The sequence below is a fragment of the Pyrgilauda ruficollis genome, unplaced genomic scaffold (genome assembly GCF_017590135.1).
Source record: "Pyrgilauda ruficollis isolate IOZ18807 unplaced genomic scaffold, ASM1759013v1 scaffold20, whole genome shotgun sequence".
Lineage (NCBI taxonomy): Eukaryota > Metazoa > Chordata > Aves > Passeriformes > Passeridae > Pyrgilauda > Pyrgilauda ruficollis.
In genome coordinates this window covers 3,560,415-3,582,853 of record NW_024519207.1, presented here as the reverse complement: position 1 = coordinate 3,582,853, position 22,439 = coordinate 3,560,415, and the positions used below count along the sequence as shown (strand labels likewise).

General features: G+C 39.5%; 1 protein-coding gene across 1 annotated transcript in view; it reads left to right on the top strand.

Annotated features, from left to right (window-relative positions):
- Nucleotides 1–3,895: 3,895 nt before the first annotated feature.
- Nucleotides 3,896–22,439, top strand: part of RB1 (RB transcriptional corepressor 1) — a 71,778-nt gene continuing 53,234 nt past the window's right edge. The window contains exons 1-7 of the mRNA XM_041466900.1: nucleotides 3,896–4,033; nucleotides 13,870–13,982; nucleotides 15,914–16,048; nucleotides 16,952–16,990; nucleotides 17,777–17,844; nucleotides 19,333–19,443; nucleotides 21,669–21,817. Coding sequence (XP_041322834.1) covers nucleotides 3,896–4,033; nucleotides 13,870–13,982; nucleotides 15,914–16,048; nucleotides 16,952–16,990; nucleotides 17,777–17,844; nucleotides 19,333–19,443; nucleotides 21,669–21,817 — 753 coding nt within the window. The remainder of the gene's footprint in view (nucleotides 4,034–13,869; nucleotides 13,983–15,913; nucleotides 16,049–16,951; nucleotides 16,991–17,776; nucleotides 17,845–19,332; nucleotides 19,444–21,668; nucleotides 21,818–22,439) is intronic.

The following is a 22,439-nucleotide window of genomic DNA, read 5'->3' as shown; positions in this document are numbered from 1 at the left end:
GAGGCTTTGAATTGTTAGAAGTTAATATCTGGCAGATACCTCTCATCTTGAAGAGAAATGGGTAGATGTTTGTTATGGTCCCTATGGACTTTACATCACTGTAGAAATATTAACTTACAGAAGTGGTTTTTATTCCTCACATCTCAAGCTGTGTATTTGTGTAGGAAACAATGGCATAGGGGTCAGGCTCAGCACCACCAAGAGGCACAACCAGTCAGTTTCACCCCATCGCCCCAGCAAACCCTTTCCAGCTTCAAAAGCAGAGCTGATCCAACGCAATCACAGCGTTACCCGGGGAGGTGATGCTGGGGAGTGCAAAGGGCCTGCAAGCCGTGGCCTGAGTGTCCCTGAGGCTCTCCTGCAGCAAGACTGTCACTTGGGTCTGCCTGCTGCACCAGGTGCTTCTCTGGTGAGGCTCTTCTTAAGGCCTGGGGCTGCAGGGCAGCAGCTGATAAAAAGTTGGCCTGCAGGTCTGTCACCTCCTTGCTCCTGTTAGCACTAGTGCTGGGGCTCCAGAGGGACAGCTGGGCTCTGTCCAGGTGACAGTGATGGCAAAGGGCTGGCAGCTGCTACACAGTGCAAGGAATGTGAATGCACAGAAAAGGCTGGCCAGGAAAGGCTCTGTTCCCTCCCTGGTTAATTCTGCCTGTTACATGCAGGAAAATGGGTGTGATACATGCAGACATCTTTATAATCCTTGAGTTTTACAGCCTATGGGCTTTATTCAAGCAGAATTTCTGCCAATATTTAGTATTTGGACTAATATCCAGAAGCTCTCAATTTAGTGGGTTTTTAAATGCATACATTTTGGTCATGCAGCTTCAGAAAACTGATTTTACTATAATTGAAATAATGGCTTTAATTCCCACTGGCAATTACCATGAAACTACAGCAATACTTTTAAGTGAAAAAATTAGGATAATAAAAGTACCTAAGGTTGTGTGGCAGCTGGAAACAATGAGTCAGGACTGCCTGACTGGACAATGTTTCACACATGTCCATGACCTATACTCTAAAAGCAGTTGCAGCAAGATATTTAGAATGAAGATTTTGTCAGGTCAGATGAAAAAATTATCATTAATACTTTATCTGACATTGCAGTGTTTCCTTTGCTTCTTTTGTCTTCCCCCAGTAGGAGCTGATTTTTTTTCTTTCCTTTGTAATTTTATTGAAAAGTCTAAAGGCTTCATTTAGAAGATGTTTTAAAATACAGGATTATAACATTCAAATCAGTACTCTTAAAAGGAGAAGGGAAAAAAGGTGCAGCAACATGAATATGGTTTCACTCAAGGATGTGCATTTCTTTGGAAGTACATACATGTTACCTCTTCTTACTGCAGTTTAGATGTAGTTACTATATCCAGGGCTTTGGGATGGATTATTAAGGGTTATTGTTGCTTGATTCATCTGCTGCTCCCTTTGTCTCCCTCCAGCTGTAACTTGAAGCATTCTGAGACTATATTTTGCTTTTACCTATTTATGGAGGGGAGCCCTAAGAGCCTTGTTTGATGAAAAAGTGCATAAAATTTGACTTGAGAAGGTGCTCATTGCACTAACAATTAAAAAAAAAAACCCTAGTATTTACCCTGAGGCTGGTTTGTGAACTTTTTAAAAGTAGCAATGCACTGAGGGCCATGAGACAAATTCTCTGCCTGCCATCTGGACGATGAAGGGCCGGGCTGTAGCAGCATGTTAAAGCAGCTGTGAGGGAAGCGGCCCAGGAGGGTGTGTTTGTTTCCCTCTTGCTGACAGCTGGCATGGTCTCCACTGGCTGGGACCAAGTTTTCTGAGATGCTTTCTCTCATTTTAAATTCTTTTGTGCTCTTAAAGCCAGTTGTGAGGAGAGGCAATGCAATGGACTCAGCTGTGGTTTAGGTCTTCAGCTTACTTTTCCAAGCTGGTCTGTACTTGTCTGTGGTTCAATGGTTGATGACAGACAGTCCTAAACCCCAAACCTTCCACAGCATTTGGTACCATCTGAATACCAAAGTATTTAAATGTGCTTAAAAGCAGGGTAAAGTTACTGCCACAGTTTTACTAGAATCATTATCAGGAATGTCCAAATCCCACTATACTCTACAACTCAAACATTAAATTTGGAGTATGTGTATTTTGATTTGTTCTGTATTCACTTTTCTGTAATTGGTTTAATTCTAATTATAAAGCAGAAGCCAGACACTGTTCTCCTGTTTCAAGTTAATGAATATAAAGGACAAGCCTGGACAAATTACTAGAATTTATGAATGTAAAAATACTAGGGAATTTTAATTGTATAACATATTAATGCTCATGCTGATTTTTATTTGGGTTTTTCTTGAATCCAGAATTTTGACAGCAGTCTCACTAAAGCAGTTGCTTTACAGACGAATGTCAGATATGTGCAGGTAGTAAGAATCCTTACATACAATTTTTTTTTCCTTTTCTAAGAAGTTGTCATCATGTAAATCTGAAAATAAATGTGCTTGTTTGCAGCAGAGACTGGCCTTCTAAATGTGAGTATGCAACTGCAGACAACAGAGCAGATTGTTAAGATCTTTGAATCAGAGCACTGGCGATTTGAACCTCATTGACTTAAAATCCAGGAGATGCCCACAGCCTGAACTTCTTACATTAAATGTGATTTTACTGCACAGTGTTAAAAATAACATTTCAGTTAGGACTTGGATGAATGGCAGATTGAGAGGTCCCTGTATCATTTAGGTTGGAGAAGACCTCTGAGATCATCGAGTCCACCCTTTTACTGGTCACTCACCACCTTGTCAGCGAGACCGTGGCACCAAATGCCATCATCTCTTGTTGTTTCTTGAACACCTCCTGGAATGGTGACTTCACGACTGCCCACAGGGCAGCCCATTCCAATGTTTAACAACCCTTTCCATGATGAAATTCCTCTTGATGTCCAACATAAACCTCCCCTGGTGCAGTCTGAGGCCACGTCCTCTTGTCCTGTCACTTGTTATCTGGGAGAAGACCCTTACCTCAACCCTTATCTCACTACAGCCTTTGCTCAGACAGATGCAGAGAGCAGTGAGGTCTCCCAAGCCTCCTTTTTCCAGGTTAAACACCCCAGCTCCCTCAGCCGCTCCTCACAGGACTTGTGCTCCAGACCCTTCCCCAGCTATGCTGCCCTTCTCTGGACTTTCTTCTCATGAGGAACTGGACACAGTTGAGATGTAACTCCACCAATGTTGAGTATGAGGGGACAATCTCTGCCCTGGTCCTGCTGGCCACACTATTGCTGACACAGGCCAGGATGCCACTGGCCTTCTTGGCCACCCGGGCACACTCTGGCTCAAGTTTAGCTGCTGCTGACCAGCATGCCGAGGTCCTTTTCCAAAGGCCAGCCTTCCAGCCACTCTGCTCCCAGCCTGTAGGGCTGCCAGGGGCCGTTGCGGACAAAGTGCAGGACCCGGCACTTGGTCTGAATGAACCAGCAGTCCTAAAGGATCTGCAATTCCTGCCCTGCTCTGCACCTGTACAGTTATTCTGTGCAGTTATTCTTACGCACAGCTCTGCGTTCCTTCCCATCTCACGGAAAAGATGTATCGGCTGTATCCCCTGAGTACCCGAAGTGTCAGGCACGGCGCGGCTGACGTCCCTGTGGCGGCCGTGAGGCCCGGGCGGCTCCGTGAGGCGGCTCCGTGAGGCGGCTCCGTGAGGCCGGGCCGCGCTGCCGCCCGCGCCGCCTCTGCCGCTCGGTCCCGCCCCGTGTCCGGGGCCGCGGGCGGGGCGGGGGCGCGGCCGCCGGTGCGGAAGTGACGGAGAGTGGCGGTGACGCTGTTTTCCCGCGGTTCGGGCGGCGGCCGCGATGTGGGACGGTGTCAGCCCGGGGCGGCTCCGGCAGCGGGCGGTGTGGGTTCCGTGGTCGCCCCGCGGTGCCGTGTCCCCGCTGGCGATGTGCGATGCTTTTCCTAGGGTCGAGGTGGGCGAAGCGGACTTCGTCGTGCTCTGTGATGCGCTGAAGGTGTCGGAGAGCGTGAGGGAGAAAGCGTGGAAGACGTACGAGAGCTTGTCGGCAGCGGATGGAGCTCTGGTGAGTGGCTGCTGCTCGCAGCATCGCTCGGCAGCAGTCTGTGCTGTGCCCAGCTCCGGTCTGAGCCGCAGCTTCGCTGCAGCGGCCGCCCAGGGTCCCACAACCAAAGCTCACGTACTGTGACTTAGCTTTTTCCAAGTGAAGGTAGACTGAAGTGGGATGTTGCCATGTTGTTCACGTCTGTGTAAACTGGCTTCTGTAGATTGCCCTTTTTTGTTACTATTTTCTGATAAAGGTACGTGTTCAGGAGTCCTTTTAGGTTACTAACAAGTGACTGTAGAAAACAGCACCATGCGATCAGCTAATTCTTTGAACTGCAAGTTATTTCAAATATGTCTTAGTCAGCTTTATACAGGTAGTCTTACTGTGTGTTTCTGTGTATTTTTTTCCCCTCTGCGTACTTTATGAGGCTGCAGAAAGGGTATGGAGATTACTATTGCAGAAACAGGAACGTTTCCTTTTTTGTTGCATAATGTTAACCTGTGCTTATCATTGAGGCATTTCCGTTCAAAGTTAGTCATTGGGCATGTGCAAACAGATTAATAAAGTGTTAGGGCCTTTCTTGATTTTTGCTTTTCCTTCTCCTCAGTATGACTGCTGTGTCAACAAGCTGGCTCAGAGAATAGCTATAATACAGCTAAATCATGGCAGAAGCTTTGTTGTAGAGTCCTGATGCAGTTTTGTAATACCCAGGTGGGGTATTATTCCCGCTGTGGGCACTTTCATTGATGTGCATGTTCTGACTTCTGACTTCTGCTTACCCTTCTGCAACTTGAGCTGACCTGTCACAGCTATGCTGTCACTACTAATAGTTTGTAATCTGTGTTTTTTAAACTGCAGTGTGGATATACCAGGTCTTGATGCATTCACATCACAAAGTAATAATAGCATGGAAGAGAGACTGTGCACAGCTCTTTCAGTAACAGATTTCTGGTCACGGATGTTCACGGGAAACATTTACCTAAAAGCGTAGTTGAGTTCCCCTACAAGAATGAAAACAGAAGTAGTCAGTTCCCTTGACTGAAAAAAAACAAGGCAGGTTGCAGTATAATCCTGCAAATTTCATTTACAGGTGAAGTTTTGTTTTCACTGATCGTTACTTAGCAGTGGCCAGATAAGATACATGGTGTTTGAAACCTTTCAGCATCTGAAGATTGCTTCCTTTATCTATTCAGAACCAGACCTTCATTATGATATATAACTAATATCTGTTGTCTTGCAATTAAAATTGATTGTTGAGAGCCTTTCAGTGTACAGGGGAAAAATATCTACATTATATTTCAGTCCAAGGCCTTTCCCTCAAACTTAGAGATCTATCTGCAGGGTGTTGAAATGAGTAAGCAGTCAGGTGTGTGCTTCCATGGGGATCTGCACAGTATTGGAGTTGCTACTTCTAGCTGAGAGCAAGCTTCATCTGACTCTGAAGTCAAGCAAATAAACAGCCTGGCTAATTGCTGCTTCTTTTCCCAAGTCAAGCTGCTATGGTGAGCCTGGCTTCTCTGGATGACTCTCTAGTTCAAGTTGCAGGGATTCAGGAGGAGGCTGCTCTTTTCTTCTCTCTTGTAAAGTATTATGTTGGAGGGGCTGTCCCAGGCACCAACTGCATGTGTTTTAATCAGTGAGATTCAGTAGTACTCTGTTTAATTCTGAACTGCAGCAGAAGCTGTGTAGCAGCTTTCTGTTCTCAAGCAAAGAGTTAAACAGCAGGCCACCAGTTGAGACAAATACTTACCAGAACACTTCTCTTTACAGTGTTGTTGGTTTGACTTTGAAGAAGCTTAAATCATAAGGCTGCTTATGGAAATAGAGGTGGCATCTAAGAATCCCCCTCTCAAGCCATTTACAAAGTACAAACACCTGAAGCCTTGCCTTTCTTGGTTCACTGGCCTTGTTTTTTTGTGGTTGATACTAGAATTGTGCCTGCCAAATCTCTGAGGACGGGAAGAGCACTTGTAGTGGTAACGAGGAAGCAGCGTGGCCAAGACTTTAGGTACTGTGGTAACTGGCAGATACTCAGGGTGCAGATGTGGGTTTGGATGCAGGCTGAACATCTGCTGTATCCTTGCTTAGTGAATATTTAGTGACTTGAAAAGAAAACATCATGTAGTACTGTCCTTTTTGAGTCACTTATGGTGCATGTGCAGAGACTCTGCAAACCAGGTACATGTGGCTTAAAAGCATAAAGCATTTATTTTTGGCAGGCATATACACAAAAAATTGCTAGAACGTAGTGACCTACCAGCCTAAATATGCCTTGTGTTTCAGTGAGACATTTTACTGGCCAGGCAGGCATCAGTCAGGAGGAGAGAACCTGTTATCTGCTGCTCCCTGGAATGAATGCCAATGCCCAATGGAGACACTGCTTTTTTTCCTTCAGGATGTCACACCTTTCCACTCCGATATTTTTTCTTTTGAGCATTTGCGCTACTAGTGATGATACTTGGAAATTTCAGCTTTCTTATCTTGCACTTTCTTTCTGTGCTCTGTAGCTTTCCTTGCAGTGCTCTCCAGTTATCTATTTCCACAGCATGTGAGTCAAGGATATACAGATGCACCCTGTTGCAGCTGGGCTGTGAGTCCTTGAAAGGGCTGAACCTCTTTGAGAGTTGTGGAGGAGGAGGAAGGTGACAAGAGAGATGGTAACACAACTTTTCTGGAAAATGTGGCTGACCTCTAGTTGTGAAAACCAGGTCTGCAGAGGGGGATTGTTCAAAAGCACCACAGCTCTGTTAAATATGGTGGTGTTTTCCTTTATAGTTGGAGAACATTAAAGCTTTCCTCTGTGACAGCCAAGTTTAATTACATTCTTCTACAATAAAATGGTAACTCAAAATCTCTTAGAATCCCAAATGCTGAATCAGCACTCTTGGTGTGTGGGCTGAAGGAAGGTGTCTGATGTATAATCAGAAAGATGTTTATTTTTAAATTCTTTTGATATCTGGTGAACTCCCATTTAAGCTTATTGTGTACATGGATGTGTTTATCTAAACAAGAGCTTTGCATTGGTGTCATACAAATATTTTTGTTCTCTCTATCATTTCTTTATCAAACCAAGCTGCCTAGATGAACAGAATATTTTATAGTTTTTACAGTCTTTGATTCACAACTTTTACACACTGATTGTTGTTGGCTTAACATTGGCTCTTGATCCTTGCTTCTCTTGTACTCTTAATTTTTTGTAACTCTCCTGAAATCTGTATTATGAACCAATACTGCTTGTAAATTCTGGGTGGAAAGAATAGATTTAGTGGAATTACTAATGTGCCTTGGTGAGCAGCATGTGATTGCTGGTGTAAGGGATATTAGAAGTAGTCCAGGAAGTCATATTAATACTGCTGTGAAGAAGCTCAAGGCGTTTGTTATGTTCTGCTACTGTTTGTTTTGGTAGAGAACAACAAAATGAGAATCTGAAATAGAATATGGGGTGTTATAAGCAGGAAAGAAAAGCTTGAGCAAATTGTTGCTGAATGTATTGGAAAGAATCCATGTGAGGAACAGATCATTTGGTGATTAAATTCGAACCAAACTTTTCCAAAGAAAATTGAAGTGGTTTAAGAAATTGATAGAATTTGGAGTCTGCCAAGGGCCTTAAGGCACAGGAACTGGTATGCTTCCAGCTCATTGGCTTAGTTGGCTATAATATGTGGTGCGTGGGTAAGAGATCCATTTTTTATGTTGGCTGTTCATAGCACTGTTTGGGAAATGTGGCTCACTGTTCTCCTGCTGCAGCTGAGCTGTTCAGAGTCAGGAATTCCTGAGCCATTTTTATCAAGTATTTGTCTAACCCACTATTAAAAAATTGTCGTGGTGAAAGATCTGCAGTCTGCATAGTTAGGTTTTCCTAGTTTAGCTTTATTTGCCCATTTATTTTTCCCCCCAAGTACTGTACTAATTTGTTTCTGTTATAATTCAAACCAGTGGTGTAAAATTCTGTACCAGCCAATTCTGTACCCCATGAGAGATGTATTATTGCTGCCTTTTCTTTTCCTTCAGAGTGTCTCTAGCATATGAAGATGTTCCAGGCGTTTTTTCTTGTCTTTAATTACTTTTCTTACATCCTGAAATTCTCCCCAACTGGTGACTTACACTGGTATGCAGATGCTGCAGAGCACTTGATTTGTGCAGGAGTTGAACTGCTTTCTTAGTGAAGAAAACGTACAAGGTAAACTGTAGCTTAAGTTAAGGAATGAAATAAAGACTACTTAAATATGGAAGGTTGGTCTGCATAGACCAAAGAGTTCATGTTCAGCAGGCCAAGTGTCCCCAATCCATAAAATTTCATATTTAAATTGAATAAATTCCTTTTGGTTGTGGTTTCTTATTAAAAAGAGAACATTTTAATTGGTAAGTCACCTCATCCTCATGTTAAATGACAGAGGCCTCTTGCTTTTGGCAAAAGCATGAAATACATATGAGCTAATAAAGTATTTTCTGTCTAGACTTTGTCTCTAATTTATAGAACTGCAGCTGAACTGAACCTGAATCCATTGAAGCTTTGGATGGATGAGCAAAATTACAGATATTTTAGGATCCTCTGTTATTAAAAAAAGAAGAGCTACTGAAAGTCCCAAAACAAACAAATCATCTCCATGGCCCTTTGCTGATGATATTCAGTCTCTTAGCAGCAGATGCACTGCTTGTATGTGCCCTTGGACTTTAAAAGCTCAGGCAACTGGTATAGAGTTTCTTTTTTTACTCATCTTCTGCCTATCCTGGGCAGAGATTGATGACCTCTCCAGTCTTTTAAAAGTGTAATGGGAACTTTGCATATCAGTGAACTATTTTTACTAGTTCAATACTTTCCATTGACTTCATTACTTTCAGTTGGTATTATATTTGAATTTGATCTCCTCTGTCATGAACTAATAATAATCTTTGATCCCAGACAATGTTCAATAGAAAATTTAAAACTGGTATTGCTGAAAAATGAAGGATCTGTCTTTGCACAGAACTTTGCACAGGGCTTATAATGGTCACAGATTGTTTTTTTTTTTTTCCCTGGGATATTTTTCTGCAGGTTTTTATTCTAAACAGTTTTCTATTGTGAGAGCTTCTTGAATCTACCCTCCAGTCATCTTCCACCCACTGTAATCATAAACATGTAAAGTCAGAATTGTTTGGGTTGGAAGGAACCTTTAAAGGTCATCTCATTCCAAGCCCCCTGCCATGGGCAGGGACAGCATCCCCTAGACCAGATTGCTCAGGGCCCAGGCTGATTGTTCAGATTGGCCTTGAACACTTCCAGGGACGGGGCATCCACAGCTGCTCTGGTCAACCTGTCCTGGTGTCTCACCACTCTCTCAGTAAAGAATTTGTTCTGAATCCTGATCTGAATATGCTCTCTCAGTTTGAAGCCATCGCCCCTTGTCCTGTCACTACATGTCCTTTTAAAAAGTCTCTCCAGCTCTCTTATAGCTCCCTTGAGGTACTGGAACATGTTGTAAGATCTCCCTGAAGCCTCTTCTTCAGGCTGAGCAACCCCAACTCACTTCAGCGCTCTGATCATCTCTGTAACCTCCTTTGGACTATCTCTAACAAATGTCTGTGTTCTTGTACCATCAAGGTAGTTCTCTATATTGATTGGAACATAGTAACTGAGATTTTATGTTAGGAACCAAGGTGCATATCTTCCTCTTCAAAAATCAGGTGCTTGATATTTGCAGTGAGACATCCTATATCCCATTTGATTCAAGTGTCCATCTATGTTTGCATATTTCTCATGTACATTTCCCTTGACCTTCTTTTACACAACATCATTTGAAGTTTCTATTCCTGGGTCACTATTGTAGACTGTCATCAAAATTGATATTGGTGTTGGCAGAAGAGTAAACATCTCTAACTGCACACTAGAGCTGAGACTTCCTGTGACCATCTCCTCCTCCGGACTGGTTTAGCACTGGAGAACCTCTGGAGGCAGAGAACAGAAGTTATTCCTGTTAGTGCCTTTAACATCTTTCAGCTACATCTGGAAAGAAGAGAGGCAAGAATCCCATTTTACAATAATTAAGTGTTGGATGAGCATTTTAAGCCAATGACTCCTCCCAGGTTGTTTTCTCTAGATTTAAATGAAGTAGTCATCTGGTGAAAATCAGATTGAATAAAAGTAGTGGTAAGTCCAGAATGAGAAATATTTTAAAAGATTTTGTGTGTTAGGTCTTTTCCCACTATATTGATTCAACAGAACTGACCCACATTGCCCAAAGTTATAGCATAGGTTCCTGGGAATCCTAAATAAAAGATGATTAAAAGAGAAAGAAATCTGTGTAGACTACTAGGTGTTAAATAATCTTAGAGTGATTGGTAGGGGGGCTTTGCTTCATGACGAGTTGAATTAAGGTCACCACAAGTCATCTTACTGAAACTGAAGGACAGCCAAGGCAGATGTTGAGCTGTTGCACTGCCCATTTGCTGCAGTGATGCTGTATCAACAAAGATCTTGAGTCAGACTGGTGAGGAAGAAAACCCTCAGAAATTAATTTCTGGCTATGAATTTGTCTTCGTTTCATTCCCATGCATTCAAGTCCCTCTGAGATTAATCATCTGCTTTGGCTGTAAACAAAGCAAAATATTTGGAAAAAGTGATGCTGCTGTGTTTTTTGTTCAGCAGTCAACTTTAACTCATAGGAAAGAAGTGAACTTGGGGAGGGAAGGGGTGTGAAGAGGAGAGTTCTTATGAGTGTGACTTGCCAGGAAGACATCTCCTTACCTCTTCTCCCCTTCCCCTGCCCCATGATGTTTATATTTGTTCTGGTTTCAGCTGGAATAAAGTTGATTTTGTTCCTGGTAGCTGGTATAGTGCTGTGTTTTGGATTTAGCATGAGAATGTTGACAGTGCTGATGTTTTAGTTCTTGCTAAGTAGTACTTGTCCTAAGTCAAGGACTTTTCAGGTTCCCATGCTCTGCCAGTGGGCATGCACACAAAGATCTGGAGGGAGCATGGCCAGGACAGGTGTTCTGAACTGGTCTGAAAGGGGTATTCCATACCATAGAATGTCATGCTCACTTTATAAATTGCTGGAGTTTTGCTGGGAGTTGCTGATTGCTTCTCAGGGATGAGCTGGGCATTGGTCGATGTGTGCTGAGCAAATGTATTGAGCATCACTTGTTTCTCTTGGGTTTTACGCCTCTGTCTTTCCTTTCCAGTGCAATTATTATTAGTATTGTTGTTATTATTGCTGCATTTTATTTTGTTCCAGTTATTAAACTGTTCTTTTCTCAAGCTGTGATGGCTGGTTTCTGACACTCCTTGCCACTGTGGGGATGAGAGGTGAGCAAGCAGCGGTGTGGTACTTAGTTGCTAGCTGGGGTTAAACAACAACAATACTTATGGATTAAAATCACAGGCATTTTCATGCATGGCTATGGCAGATACCTTGTCTTCTGAGAAAGCTGCAGTTCACCTATGTCTTTTTTTGTTTTAACCAGCAGCAGCTGGTGGGCTAGTCTCAGTCTGGTGTTCTTTCATGTTTTCCTCTCCTTCCTGTCTCAGCTATAAGGCAGGCATGCTCAGGTGCTGCTCACCTTTTCTTTGCTACTAGGAGAAAAACCCCAATCCGCAATCTATTTATCTTGGATTGTGTATAATTTTTATTGTTAGGCCAGCAGTCATCCAATATCTTGTGTTGAGAAGTTGTCCAAAGCATCCTGTACCTTCAGCAATGGGTGGGAGTAGTCCTGATACTGGAGTTTGGCCATCTGTAATGGTTTGAATCTCATGGATTGCTGGGCTGCCTCTGAGACTGCTTTCTTGTTTAATGGTAGAAACAAATGAGTTGTTACCCCCAGCCTTACTGGACAAGGGGTTTAAAGAACGTTCTTGCAAAACCAGACCTCGCTCCTATCAAATAAAGCATTGCTGTGGCCTTCTAGCACTCATCCTGCCAGAATTGAGCTAGGCTGCCCAGGAAAGCTAGGCTTGTTTGGATAGGCAACAAACCAGGAACAATTTCATTGTTTGGTAGTCCTCCTGCCCTATGAGATGCTGTATTTACAGGACAACATCATGGCCTGAATTTGCAGGAGCATGGAGTGAAAGGAACTTATTTAATAAACAAGGCCAGCTGACTCCAGGGTTAGCGATATGCTCAGTGTGAGTAGTCTTCCCTCTTGGTAGTTCACTAGCTAGCATTGACCTTCATAATTTTTTATATCCCTTTGTGGATCAACAAATGCATTTCAGTCTGTTAATAGCGTATTTCAAAATAATTTTCTCTTGTGCAAGGAGTCATGATTTGTAGAAACACTCAAATAGGAATGCAGGAAGAAAGTAGTGACTTAAATAATTGTCAGTTGTCACATTGTTGAGGGTGGCTGGTTAGTTTTTTGCATTGAAGCCAGTTCTATAACTTAACAATTGCCCAAGCTGGTCAAAGTTTTTCTTCTTTGGAGAAAGCCCTCAGCCACTCTTTCCTGATGTATAAATACCATTCCCAAGAAAGTTACAGAACAACTGTCAACAAAACAAAACAAAATGTTGGCAGTATTAGTGAAATTGTATCATTTATGGGCACAGTGGGTTATTGGTCATGGTTACACTGCTGAATAAGCAAGGACATGAGTGGATGCTGACAGTGCAGAGGATTTGGAAGATCGCATAAGATGGAATGAGCTAAGTCTGGTGCAGTCTTACTCCTACTGCCTTTGGGGAACATTTTCTAGAGTGAACAGACCCCTGCAGCTCGCATTGGTGTTGTCTAGGAGGCAGCTAGGTGGAGTGATCAGGGAAAAGATAAAAAAGTAGGCTGGGGAGCCTAAAGCTAAACAGTGTAGGAGAGCAGGAATGCAGTGTTTCCATTCACTTGCTCCTGGTGCTCCATTTCACCTCTGTCCTCCAACAGATGTCATATCCAACCTAGAGCTGTGGAGAATGTGTTCAGATCCTGCTCCTTTGCTGTGGGCCTGGGTGATGTTGCAGTTTTATTTACAAGAATGCTGGATGTCTGAAAAGTATTTTACAAATTTGCTGTTTTTGCAGTTTTGGCCTGCACCCATACCTAGTTCTGTCTTCAAGACAGCTTTGTTTCCAAAACTTGGGATAGATCTACTTAAGGGTTTTTTTCCCATGATTCTACAAGCCATTGTTCTTCAGGGGTTTTCCACTGTGTTGCTGTTTTGGTGGAATGGTATTGGAATCTTAAGCGATGCCTGTTGGGCTTTGAGTGAGTGGCTTGTGAGCCATCATCAGGAGTTCTATTCCATATGGATGCCGTGTCTGTCGTCGTGGGTTGGCTTCTTTTGAAGTATGATTGGTTATAACTTGCACCTTCTAAATAGCAGAAGGCAGACCTTAAATGTAGATGTACAGTAAGAAAATGGCTGGAAGTGCTTTTTACTATCACACTTTACTAAGCAGAGATGGGTGTGTGGTTCAGCAAACCACAGTGATGAGTGGTTGACACAGCTGTACTCATTTATGAGTGTTTGTTGCCTGTCATTGTAAAGATTTCAATTATGTATTTATGGCTTGGATTCTTATTCCTTAACTTTCAGTGTTTTGTTATGATCAAATATGGTAATATAGGAAAAAAAAAATCATGACTTCTGCTCTGCAAATACATTCCATGGAACCAAAGCTTGTATTTCAAAGCTTTGCTGAATTATATGGGTAAAATTGATCCTGTACTGTAGGAATAAGAGTTGAAATGCTCAGTCTTTTACCTGTACTGTAAAACCTGGAATGGTTTTCTGTTATAAAATAATTGGCTGTCATAGTGAAATGTTTGTTTGAGGATGTTTAGTTTAACCATTTCTAATCATGTTTGGACAAATTATTGCCTTCCATGCATTACCCATTTCTGTTGATTAATAAAAACCCTTTCCTCTCTTTTTTCAAAAAGGCTTGCAACACAAAGAAAAAGGAAACATGGGGTGTATGTATCTTTATTGTAGCAATTGATCTGGATGAAGTGACATTTACTTTCACTGAGCTTTTGAAAAGTATAAACATGAGGTAAGTGTGTTTAAGTGTGTGAATTTAGATTTCAACAATTAACTTGTCAACATTTTTATAAAGAGAACGTTTTTAAGGCATAGTGAATCTTTGTGTGTATCAGACTAGTTGATTTTACTAAGTGGAGGTTACTTATGGAAGTTATGAATATATTGGTAAACCAGAAGTCTTGCTGTCATATTTTAATTGAGGGAGCAGTGATACTTGTTTGATTCATCTCTGGTTGGCTTTGGTTGTATCACTCACCTAATTGTTGTTCTTGCTCTCCCTAAAGTATTAATTGGTTCAGGTAGGTGCAAATTGCACTTAAAATATTTCTTTTTTTCTTTCCCTCTATGATGATTTTGCATAAAACCTTTTTCCCTGCATTAGGCTTAGCCTAAATCAGGAAGTAGGGAAAAGAAGCGTTAATCTTGAAACAGTTTACCAGCATGCTGCTCTTTTTCAAGCATTTTAATGCCAGGCTAAACTTTGTACTTCCATATACTCTTTTTGCTGGGGGTTTGTTACTGTTATATTGTATATTAATTAAGTTCATAATACAGAAATTAAGATTATGGTATCTGCTTTTAAGGTGAATTTAGGTGGAAACAGCAGCCTTGTGTTACATTCACCTAAGGAAAGAATTCTGTGCTGTGTATGGAAAGCATGTGCAGGAGCAGAGCGTCTTGATGCTCTAGGGCAGGAAGCTAAGTCATGGCAATAACCTCAGGCTTGGGCCAGAATATCCTTTCCCTTGCAGTCATCTGTTATGGTTTGACTTCTCCATGCCCTCTTCTACCTTGCATCATCTCCCAGAGTAGGGTCAGGTCCAATGTTCTGACTTAATCTCTTCAGTGTTGACTGCCTTGGAACCGTGTGAAAGCCAGTTGCATTTGTGCAGCAATGTCCAGCGTGTTCCACCCAAGTTCCACAGACAAATTTGTGCTGAAAAGTGAGAGACTTTTTCCCTTACAGTTTCAAAGAGTAAGCTGTTACTCTGCTGATGGTGATGCAATACTCAATCACTTGTTAGCCCTGGGCTTTTTCTCAGCTATAAGGTCAAACTGGCAGAGATTTCTACTAGTCATCTTCTAGAGCCTTCAGATATATTGGAAAGATCTTTTATTCCATCATAAGCATTCTTAAATGAGCTTCTGACTGGTTTTTTGTCATGTATCTTTAATCTGGCAAAGATCAAAAAATCTCTCAGCATATTATATTCTGATAAAGGGTCAAAATCTATTCGATACAATTGAAATAGTTGAAAATATTTGATAGTTTCCTCCTCTTTAATTTTTAGCAATCTGCTCATTTTATTAATGAATGTAACAAAATGCTTCCTTGGTGGCCATAATATTCCATGGATGAGTGGGGAGAACTTTGATCCCTTGTGTAATAATATTTCCAAAGGGTGGAGATGTCCTGTTGAAAGACTTGAAATTCTACATAATTCAACGCATTAATCTCAGTTTTCATACCTAGGTTTTTCTTTAGCATGGATGGAGCCAAGGTTCACGTTCTTAGAGTAGTTGGAGTGTTTCTAAAGCAGAACAGGAGAGCTGAGAGGTGTGTGTTGGATATTTGTGGTATTACCAGCAGCACAAGAGCAAAGGTGTGTCTAGTTAGCAAATTCTGACCTCCAGAGATAGTATCTGTGCTAGGCAAGAAAAGTTTCCTTCTGTAGTAGAGCCTGTATCGTGAGATACCTCTGAAAAGTATTCCTGCTGTCTGGAAAATGTAAAGGTGGGGCTCAAGGTAAACAAGTAATGTTTCCCAAGGCAAGGGTTCAGTCACTGGTAATAGTAGTAAGAACGTGCTGGAGTCTAGTGAAGTAAGAAATGGGTTTTCATGGAGATGTGTTTTTATTTTCTCTCTTTTTTAAGAGCTATTTCAGAATACTTGTTTTCACAAGTTATGGTAATATGTCTTTTTTTTTTTCCTTTTTTCAGTGTATGCACATTTTTTCAGTTTCTGAAAGAGGTGGATGTTAACATGGATACTGTAAGCACTAAAGTTGATAGCACTGTATCAAGGCTGAAAAAGAAATACGATGTATTATTTGCACTATACCACAAGTTTGAAAGGTAGTGTATGCTTTTTCATTTTGAAATTGATTTCTTTGTCTGTCAACATTTAAGTATTTGAATTTTTCAAACTCTGTGTTATAGGAGCCCATTTAAACTGTGTGGGCTAATATTTGCAGAACAGTGAAATTGAGCTGTTTACATGCATTAAATAAACACCTCTTACGTTTCATTCCATAACTATCACAATGCTGTTAAACAACCCCCTTGTTGCAGTACAAACAGTAGTAAGAGTAGCATGACAAGTGATTACTACTCACTTTAAACTTTTTACAGATATAAAGAGGATTGGTTTACTATCTAAATATTTTTTTTTTATTTAACATTTTGCTTTCCGATTCACAAAAGACTCTCAAATATCTCTTAAATAATCTTTGAAAGGGGTAGTAGATCATCCTTTGGTAGTTTGTAGAATGAAGGCATATATATCCTAGTTTGGTTTTGCATAAACTGAATTTTTTTTTTGAAATGGTATGTACCTAGAATAATTGGGAAGCAACATTACTCCACAAGGCTTGCAGTGACACTGAAGAAATACTAAAGATTTTTAAATACCCTTTATGGTGTGTTTTGTGCAGCTGTAGCACACTTTGCTGTGTTGTACAAGAGACTGAGTAGCAATGTATGTACAAATCTTTCTTTCTGAAAGAAAGCAATTTTATTATACCAAGTTAAAATTGTTTTGCTGTCTAAGCTTAGACATAAATTTGCAAACAACAACATTATTTCAGGCTTGGCAGGGCTGTAGTTGATCTGTTGTTAACTGTTGAGTCAGCTTTTTTTTTTAAGTTAGAAAAATGTTTTGTGATCTGGTCTCTTTTTTAACTGCATTCAAGTCAAAGATATTGCATAGTTTTCTTGCAGAAGCATGTTCAAAAATAATAATTTATTTTGGTTTTCTAGGACTTGTGGCCTTATTTATCTGGAACAACCTAGTAGTGAGTAAGTTTGATTTTCCTAAATTGTGTTTGTCAAGTAAGATGTAAAACATGATGACATGTTATCTTTTAACCCTTCAGGACTGGCCTGAGTTGTAGTATGCTGTGTGTTTACTTTAGATTTAGTGTGGACTTTGAATTTCAGTGAGATGATGGGAAATGCAGAAATTATATATATATTGCAAATATATCTCTATATATGTGATCTATACACGTTATGTATATTATATAAGATATTCTTATAAAAATATATAGTGTGTATGTATGTATATATATATAAGTAGATATGTATCATATTGCATTTATATATATTTTTATATACCTATCCCTCATCCATGAAGTATTGCCACCCAATGGCATATGTCTTGGCATGGTGGAAATAAACTTTGGGATGGAGAGTGAGCTTCCTAATCACAGCAACAAATGAGTGTACTAAAAGATGCCTTAAGAGCTCCCCACTGAGCTTGAGTTCATGCTGTGGCTGGGGAGCAGGGCATTAGTGAAAGACACAAGAGAAGACAGCTCAGAGCAGCTGAATTGTCTACATTCAGTTTCTTTTCCGAGGATGATACAGCTGTTTCCTGATTCTTGAATGGCTTTACAGGGGCTTCAGTTTTTCAAATGTGTAGTCATAATTGCAGAGGGAATGGGATGAGATTTTTAGTAAACTTAACTCCATGGGAAATGTTGTGTGTTGTTAAATAGTTCCATGGACAGAAGCATGTTTTCAAACATTGTAGTTTAAATTATTACAGAGCTATCAATGCAAAGTATTTTTATTTCCCTGCAGGATTTCTGCTGAACTCAGTTCTGTATTAGTCCTAAAAAATTACTGGATTACTTTTTTGCTGGCAAAAGGTGAGTTTTGGTTTAAACACAGTAATTTTGATGAATATTTTTGAATTGAGTTTGTTTGTTTTACATGTCCAGGATGAGACTAGTATCCTTATTACAAATAAGTATTGTACAGACCCAAAACATTTTGATTGCCTGGCTTTTGTAACTGCTCAATAATATTTCTTTATATACAATTTGGCTGTTCTTCTCACTGATACACTTTCTGTATATAAACATATACTTAAGCTTTCTAAAATTTCTATTTTTTTTCTTTTACTTTAAAGCTTGCTGTTCTGGATTTAACTCTATTCTGAGGTGCTTTGTAGTCTGCCAGCATTTTAATAATAGATAATTAGCTTAAAAAACTGGCGTATTTTCAAAAATAAGCTTATATATATTATAAATTATATTTAATAAAACAAATTTAATTTTAAGGTATTATAGTAAGTTTCTGAAAGCATGTCCTTTGAATGCTACAAATCTTTCTTGAAAAGTTGTAAGTTACAGTTAGTGTTGAGTGATGAAGCATTTGTAGTAGTCCATGGAGTTCCTGTCTCATTGTACTCCTACTAAAAGGAGTGAATCATGTCTCTCAAGTGCTGCTTACTGCAGGTGTCTGTTATCAGTGAAGTGTATGCATCTCTGATATCAAAATCAGACTTGGATCAGCTGAGTTTTTTTGGAGCTTTGTCACTAGAATTCTCGAAGTGTAAGCATAAAGCAAAACTCACAAAAGGTTTTTTAGCCGGGCTTTTCTTGAGAACAAAGAAAGCTGAAATTTACTAGAAAATAGGTGGAGCTTCAGAAGAGCCTGGGTGATGCTTGCTACTTCTGATGGAAAATAAATACAAAAGTTGCACATGTAAGTAGAGCACAGGTAGATCTGTACCTGTTCAAAACCACTATCGGCTTCCTGAATTTTGCGTGGCAATGCAGGCTATCTTGGGATGACCCTGTAGATCTTCTCTGGCATACGAGTCATAATTTGGGAAAAACTGGAATAATGCAGCTCTGAAAGTGCTCATCATGCTATTACTTGTGTGACTTTTAAGTAATTTCATAAAAATTTGACAGGCTGAGCCTACAGTGTGATAGCATGTTTTGAATTTCTCTTCACTGTATGCTAGCAGCTCCTGCTTTCTGAATATTTAACAGCTTTCAAAAAGCTTGCATGAGACCACAGAAAAAGAAAGCAGGGAGGGATTACGTGGAAGTAAGAGGTTATTCTTTTACAGTAAAGAGAAGAATCAGGGCTGAGCTCTGAGGGCAGGATTTTGTACACAGTAATTTTGTTTGTGTGTATGCTGTCTCTAAAGCCATGAACTGAAGCGCCATGAGTTATAAAATCAATAGCCTTTGAAGAGCACTGGCATCCTGTATGATGCTTCCTGAATTCTTGTGGTAGTGTTTTACTATATGAACTTCCAAATGTTTGTTTTGCAAAATTACTTTTAGAATTAAGTTAGCCATTCTCAAAAAGGTTTTCTTTACCCTTTTAAATATTTGCAGGTAAAGTGTTGCAAGTGGAAGATGACCTGGTGATTTCTTTCCAGTTGTTGCTCTGTGTCTTAGATTATTTTATCAAACTGTCACCTCCTGCTATGCTCAAGGAACCATACAGTAAGAATTTTTTTTTTCATTGAAGCAGAAAATAAATTTATTATATTTCTATTAGCCATACTAGTATTCATAATTAACATAATTAAACTTTTTAAGCTTATTGAAATGCATTTTTTTTTGTTTTAGTTAAATTTACATGATAGTGAACTTGAATTCAGTTACCTGAATGTGGCAGTATATTTAATATAATTTTTGCTATGTCCTTTCCCTATACCAGTTGTTTAGGGATTTGTTAAAACAGCAGGTCTAATTTGGTAAAAGAATTCAGGTTCTGGGTAGATTATAACTGAGAACTATTATCTAGGTTTGTCTTGTGTTACAAAAGGAAAATGTGGTGGTATCTTACTTTATTGATGTGTTGGACTCTTACTTTATTGATGTTTAACAGTATGACAACAGCAGAAATGTACAAGATACTGGACTATACAGATATTTAAAACAAATATACACTGGATAGCAGCTCAAAATAAAAGAGTAGATGTAAAATGTAGACAGCTTTGCTTTTATTGCATCCTGTTTACTATTGCAAGTGTCACTATTTTAAGTAAAAATATAATGGGTCTTCTCTATAAAAACTTCTATTCAGCAGTAAGCTTTTACCCATTAAGTTTTTAAATCTAAAACATGGAAAACCTCACTAAAAGGTTAGAGAAAGTAAATATTTATAAATACTTTCAAAGGTAGAATTCTATTTGTGTTAAGTATTTTCTTCAGCAAGCTATGGAATTAATACACTGAAATATTTGAAGCCACAGGATGTGACTCAGTTTTTTAGTTTATCCTCTGGTGGGTTAAGATGCAACCCTAGTATATTTAGCCTAAATATATTTGCTTTATTTCTTTCTTTGGCAACTAAACATCTACCTAGGTTGTAATGTCATACAATAGATAAGTTATTCACTACTATATTCTTTAAATTCTGTATTTTGGAGACATTTATCTGACCTAGTGATTGATTATTTGTTGCAGGTAAGAAAAAATAACCTTAGTCTTATTCTAATGTGAATAAAGGATGGACTTAGGACAAGCAGATCCCTGCTTTCCTCCAGTACTATTTTGAATTTAAATTTGTCATTCCTAGTAGGACAGACATATATGCTGCTGCTTATTTCAGGTGTTATAAAGCAGATCCTTTTCAAAAACCACTTAATTGAAACTACCTGGTTTTGAATTCTGTGTTCACACTGATTTATTTTTTCGTAGTGAAACCATGCAGAATAGGAGTTAATTTTTTAGAAACAGTTTGGTTCTGTGCATCAGATCTTGAAAAAAAAATTCTGCCACTTGAGATTAATTTGCAGATATGAGTATCACTGTCCTGAGTGCAAAGCACTGGGTTTCTAATGTGAAGCTCTGTATGAGCTGTCAAACTGCTCTGCATTCTTTGAGAAAATTACACAATGTATTGTTCAAACCCTTGTGACCAAGAGGCTTCATGTTGTGATAAATGATGCCAAGCTTTATGATCTGACTAACACTGAGGGGACTGTGATGCAGCCACCTCTGCAGTGTAGTTTGTCAGAGTTTCTCAGAACAGTTGTCAAGTGCAGATGAAGTTACAGGTGAGAACAGCATGCTGATTACAGTGTCAGGTTTAAACCAACAATATTTAATCATATTTATGTATGTTATTACTATAATTCACATATTTAAACCATCTATTTTGAGTTTAACAAAATAAAATATTTTTACCTCACAGTATTAAGTTTTTTTGATACGTTCTTCTAGGTGGACTTGTTTGTTTCTGCTTGTGTGTCTGGGGGTATTTGGGGAAAGGAGGAATTCCCTCCAGGACCATATTCCAGGTTCCCACCATCACTTAAGTCCTGCACTGATTTATTGTCCTTCAGCTTCTTGTTTTATACTTCTTTAAAAATAGAAAAAATAGTTACTCATCTGTGAAACGATAAGGCTTTCCTAGATTTGCAAAACAGATTCTCAGTTAAAGCTACTTGCAGAAAGTGCTGTTTCATTCTGTGTAGAGTAGTTTTTTAAAAACAAAATGTCCAAATACTGATACAGAAATTTAAAAATTAACTTTCTTTTCGTATAGATGTTCTGTAAGGAAGATTTCTTACCTAGCTGAACGGATGAGAAAGAAAATATATTTAAGGGGAAGACCTGAAAAAAGTATATAAGAAGTAGAATCTTCTAGGTTTAATAACTTGAATTTCTTCTTTCTTAAGATGGCTCTGACTTTGTGATGGTTCTGAATATTTTTCCAGAGTCTTCTGTGTCTGCAGTGACTGTAAATGGTTCAGCTCGCACTCCAAGAAGAGGTCAGAACAGGAGTTCACGTACTGCAAAGCAGCTTGATACCGACACAAAAATTATCGAAATCCTTTGTAAAGAGCATGATTGTAATTTAGATGAGGTAATGCCTGCACTTCAAAGTCTGATAGAACTTGCTGCTAGACTCCATCTGGAATATGTGTTTATTTAAATGGTCTTTTTATAAAGTGTCATTATTTGGGCCAGGTTAACTATTCTGTCAAGTAGCTACCTTCAGTAGTGAAGGTATTTTACCATTTTATAGTTTCTCTAGTCAGTCATGTAAAAAACAAACAAAAACCAGCCAAAACAAGCCATTTGGTCTGGGTGATAATTTTGCCGGGGTAACTGATTTGTGAAGAATACAATATGAAGTTACAGGCTGATCACAGCATGTAGCATATGGATGTAGGGCTGCTCTGATGGAGTTTCACAGCTGCACCCCATGATGAGAAAATATATGCAAAAAGCACATTCCTTCTGTGGAAAATCTTAAAAGACCCCATTCACCTTTCCCTCTGCTGTTAAATCTATTTCTGTGTAAAAAGGACTGATTTTTGAATATCCAAATGGATGATGGAAGCAGAAATGTGAGAGAGCTGGAAAGAGTGTAGTTCTTTTCCAGTTTAATCACTTAGTATTCCAGCAAAGGATTGTATTTGCATGCTTACATATCACTGTGTTTTGGATGTATAGCAAGTTTTGTTCTTGCTTTATTGAAAACA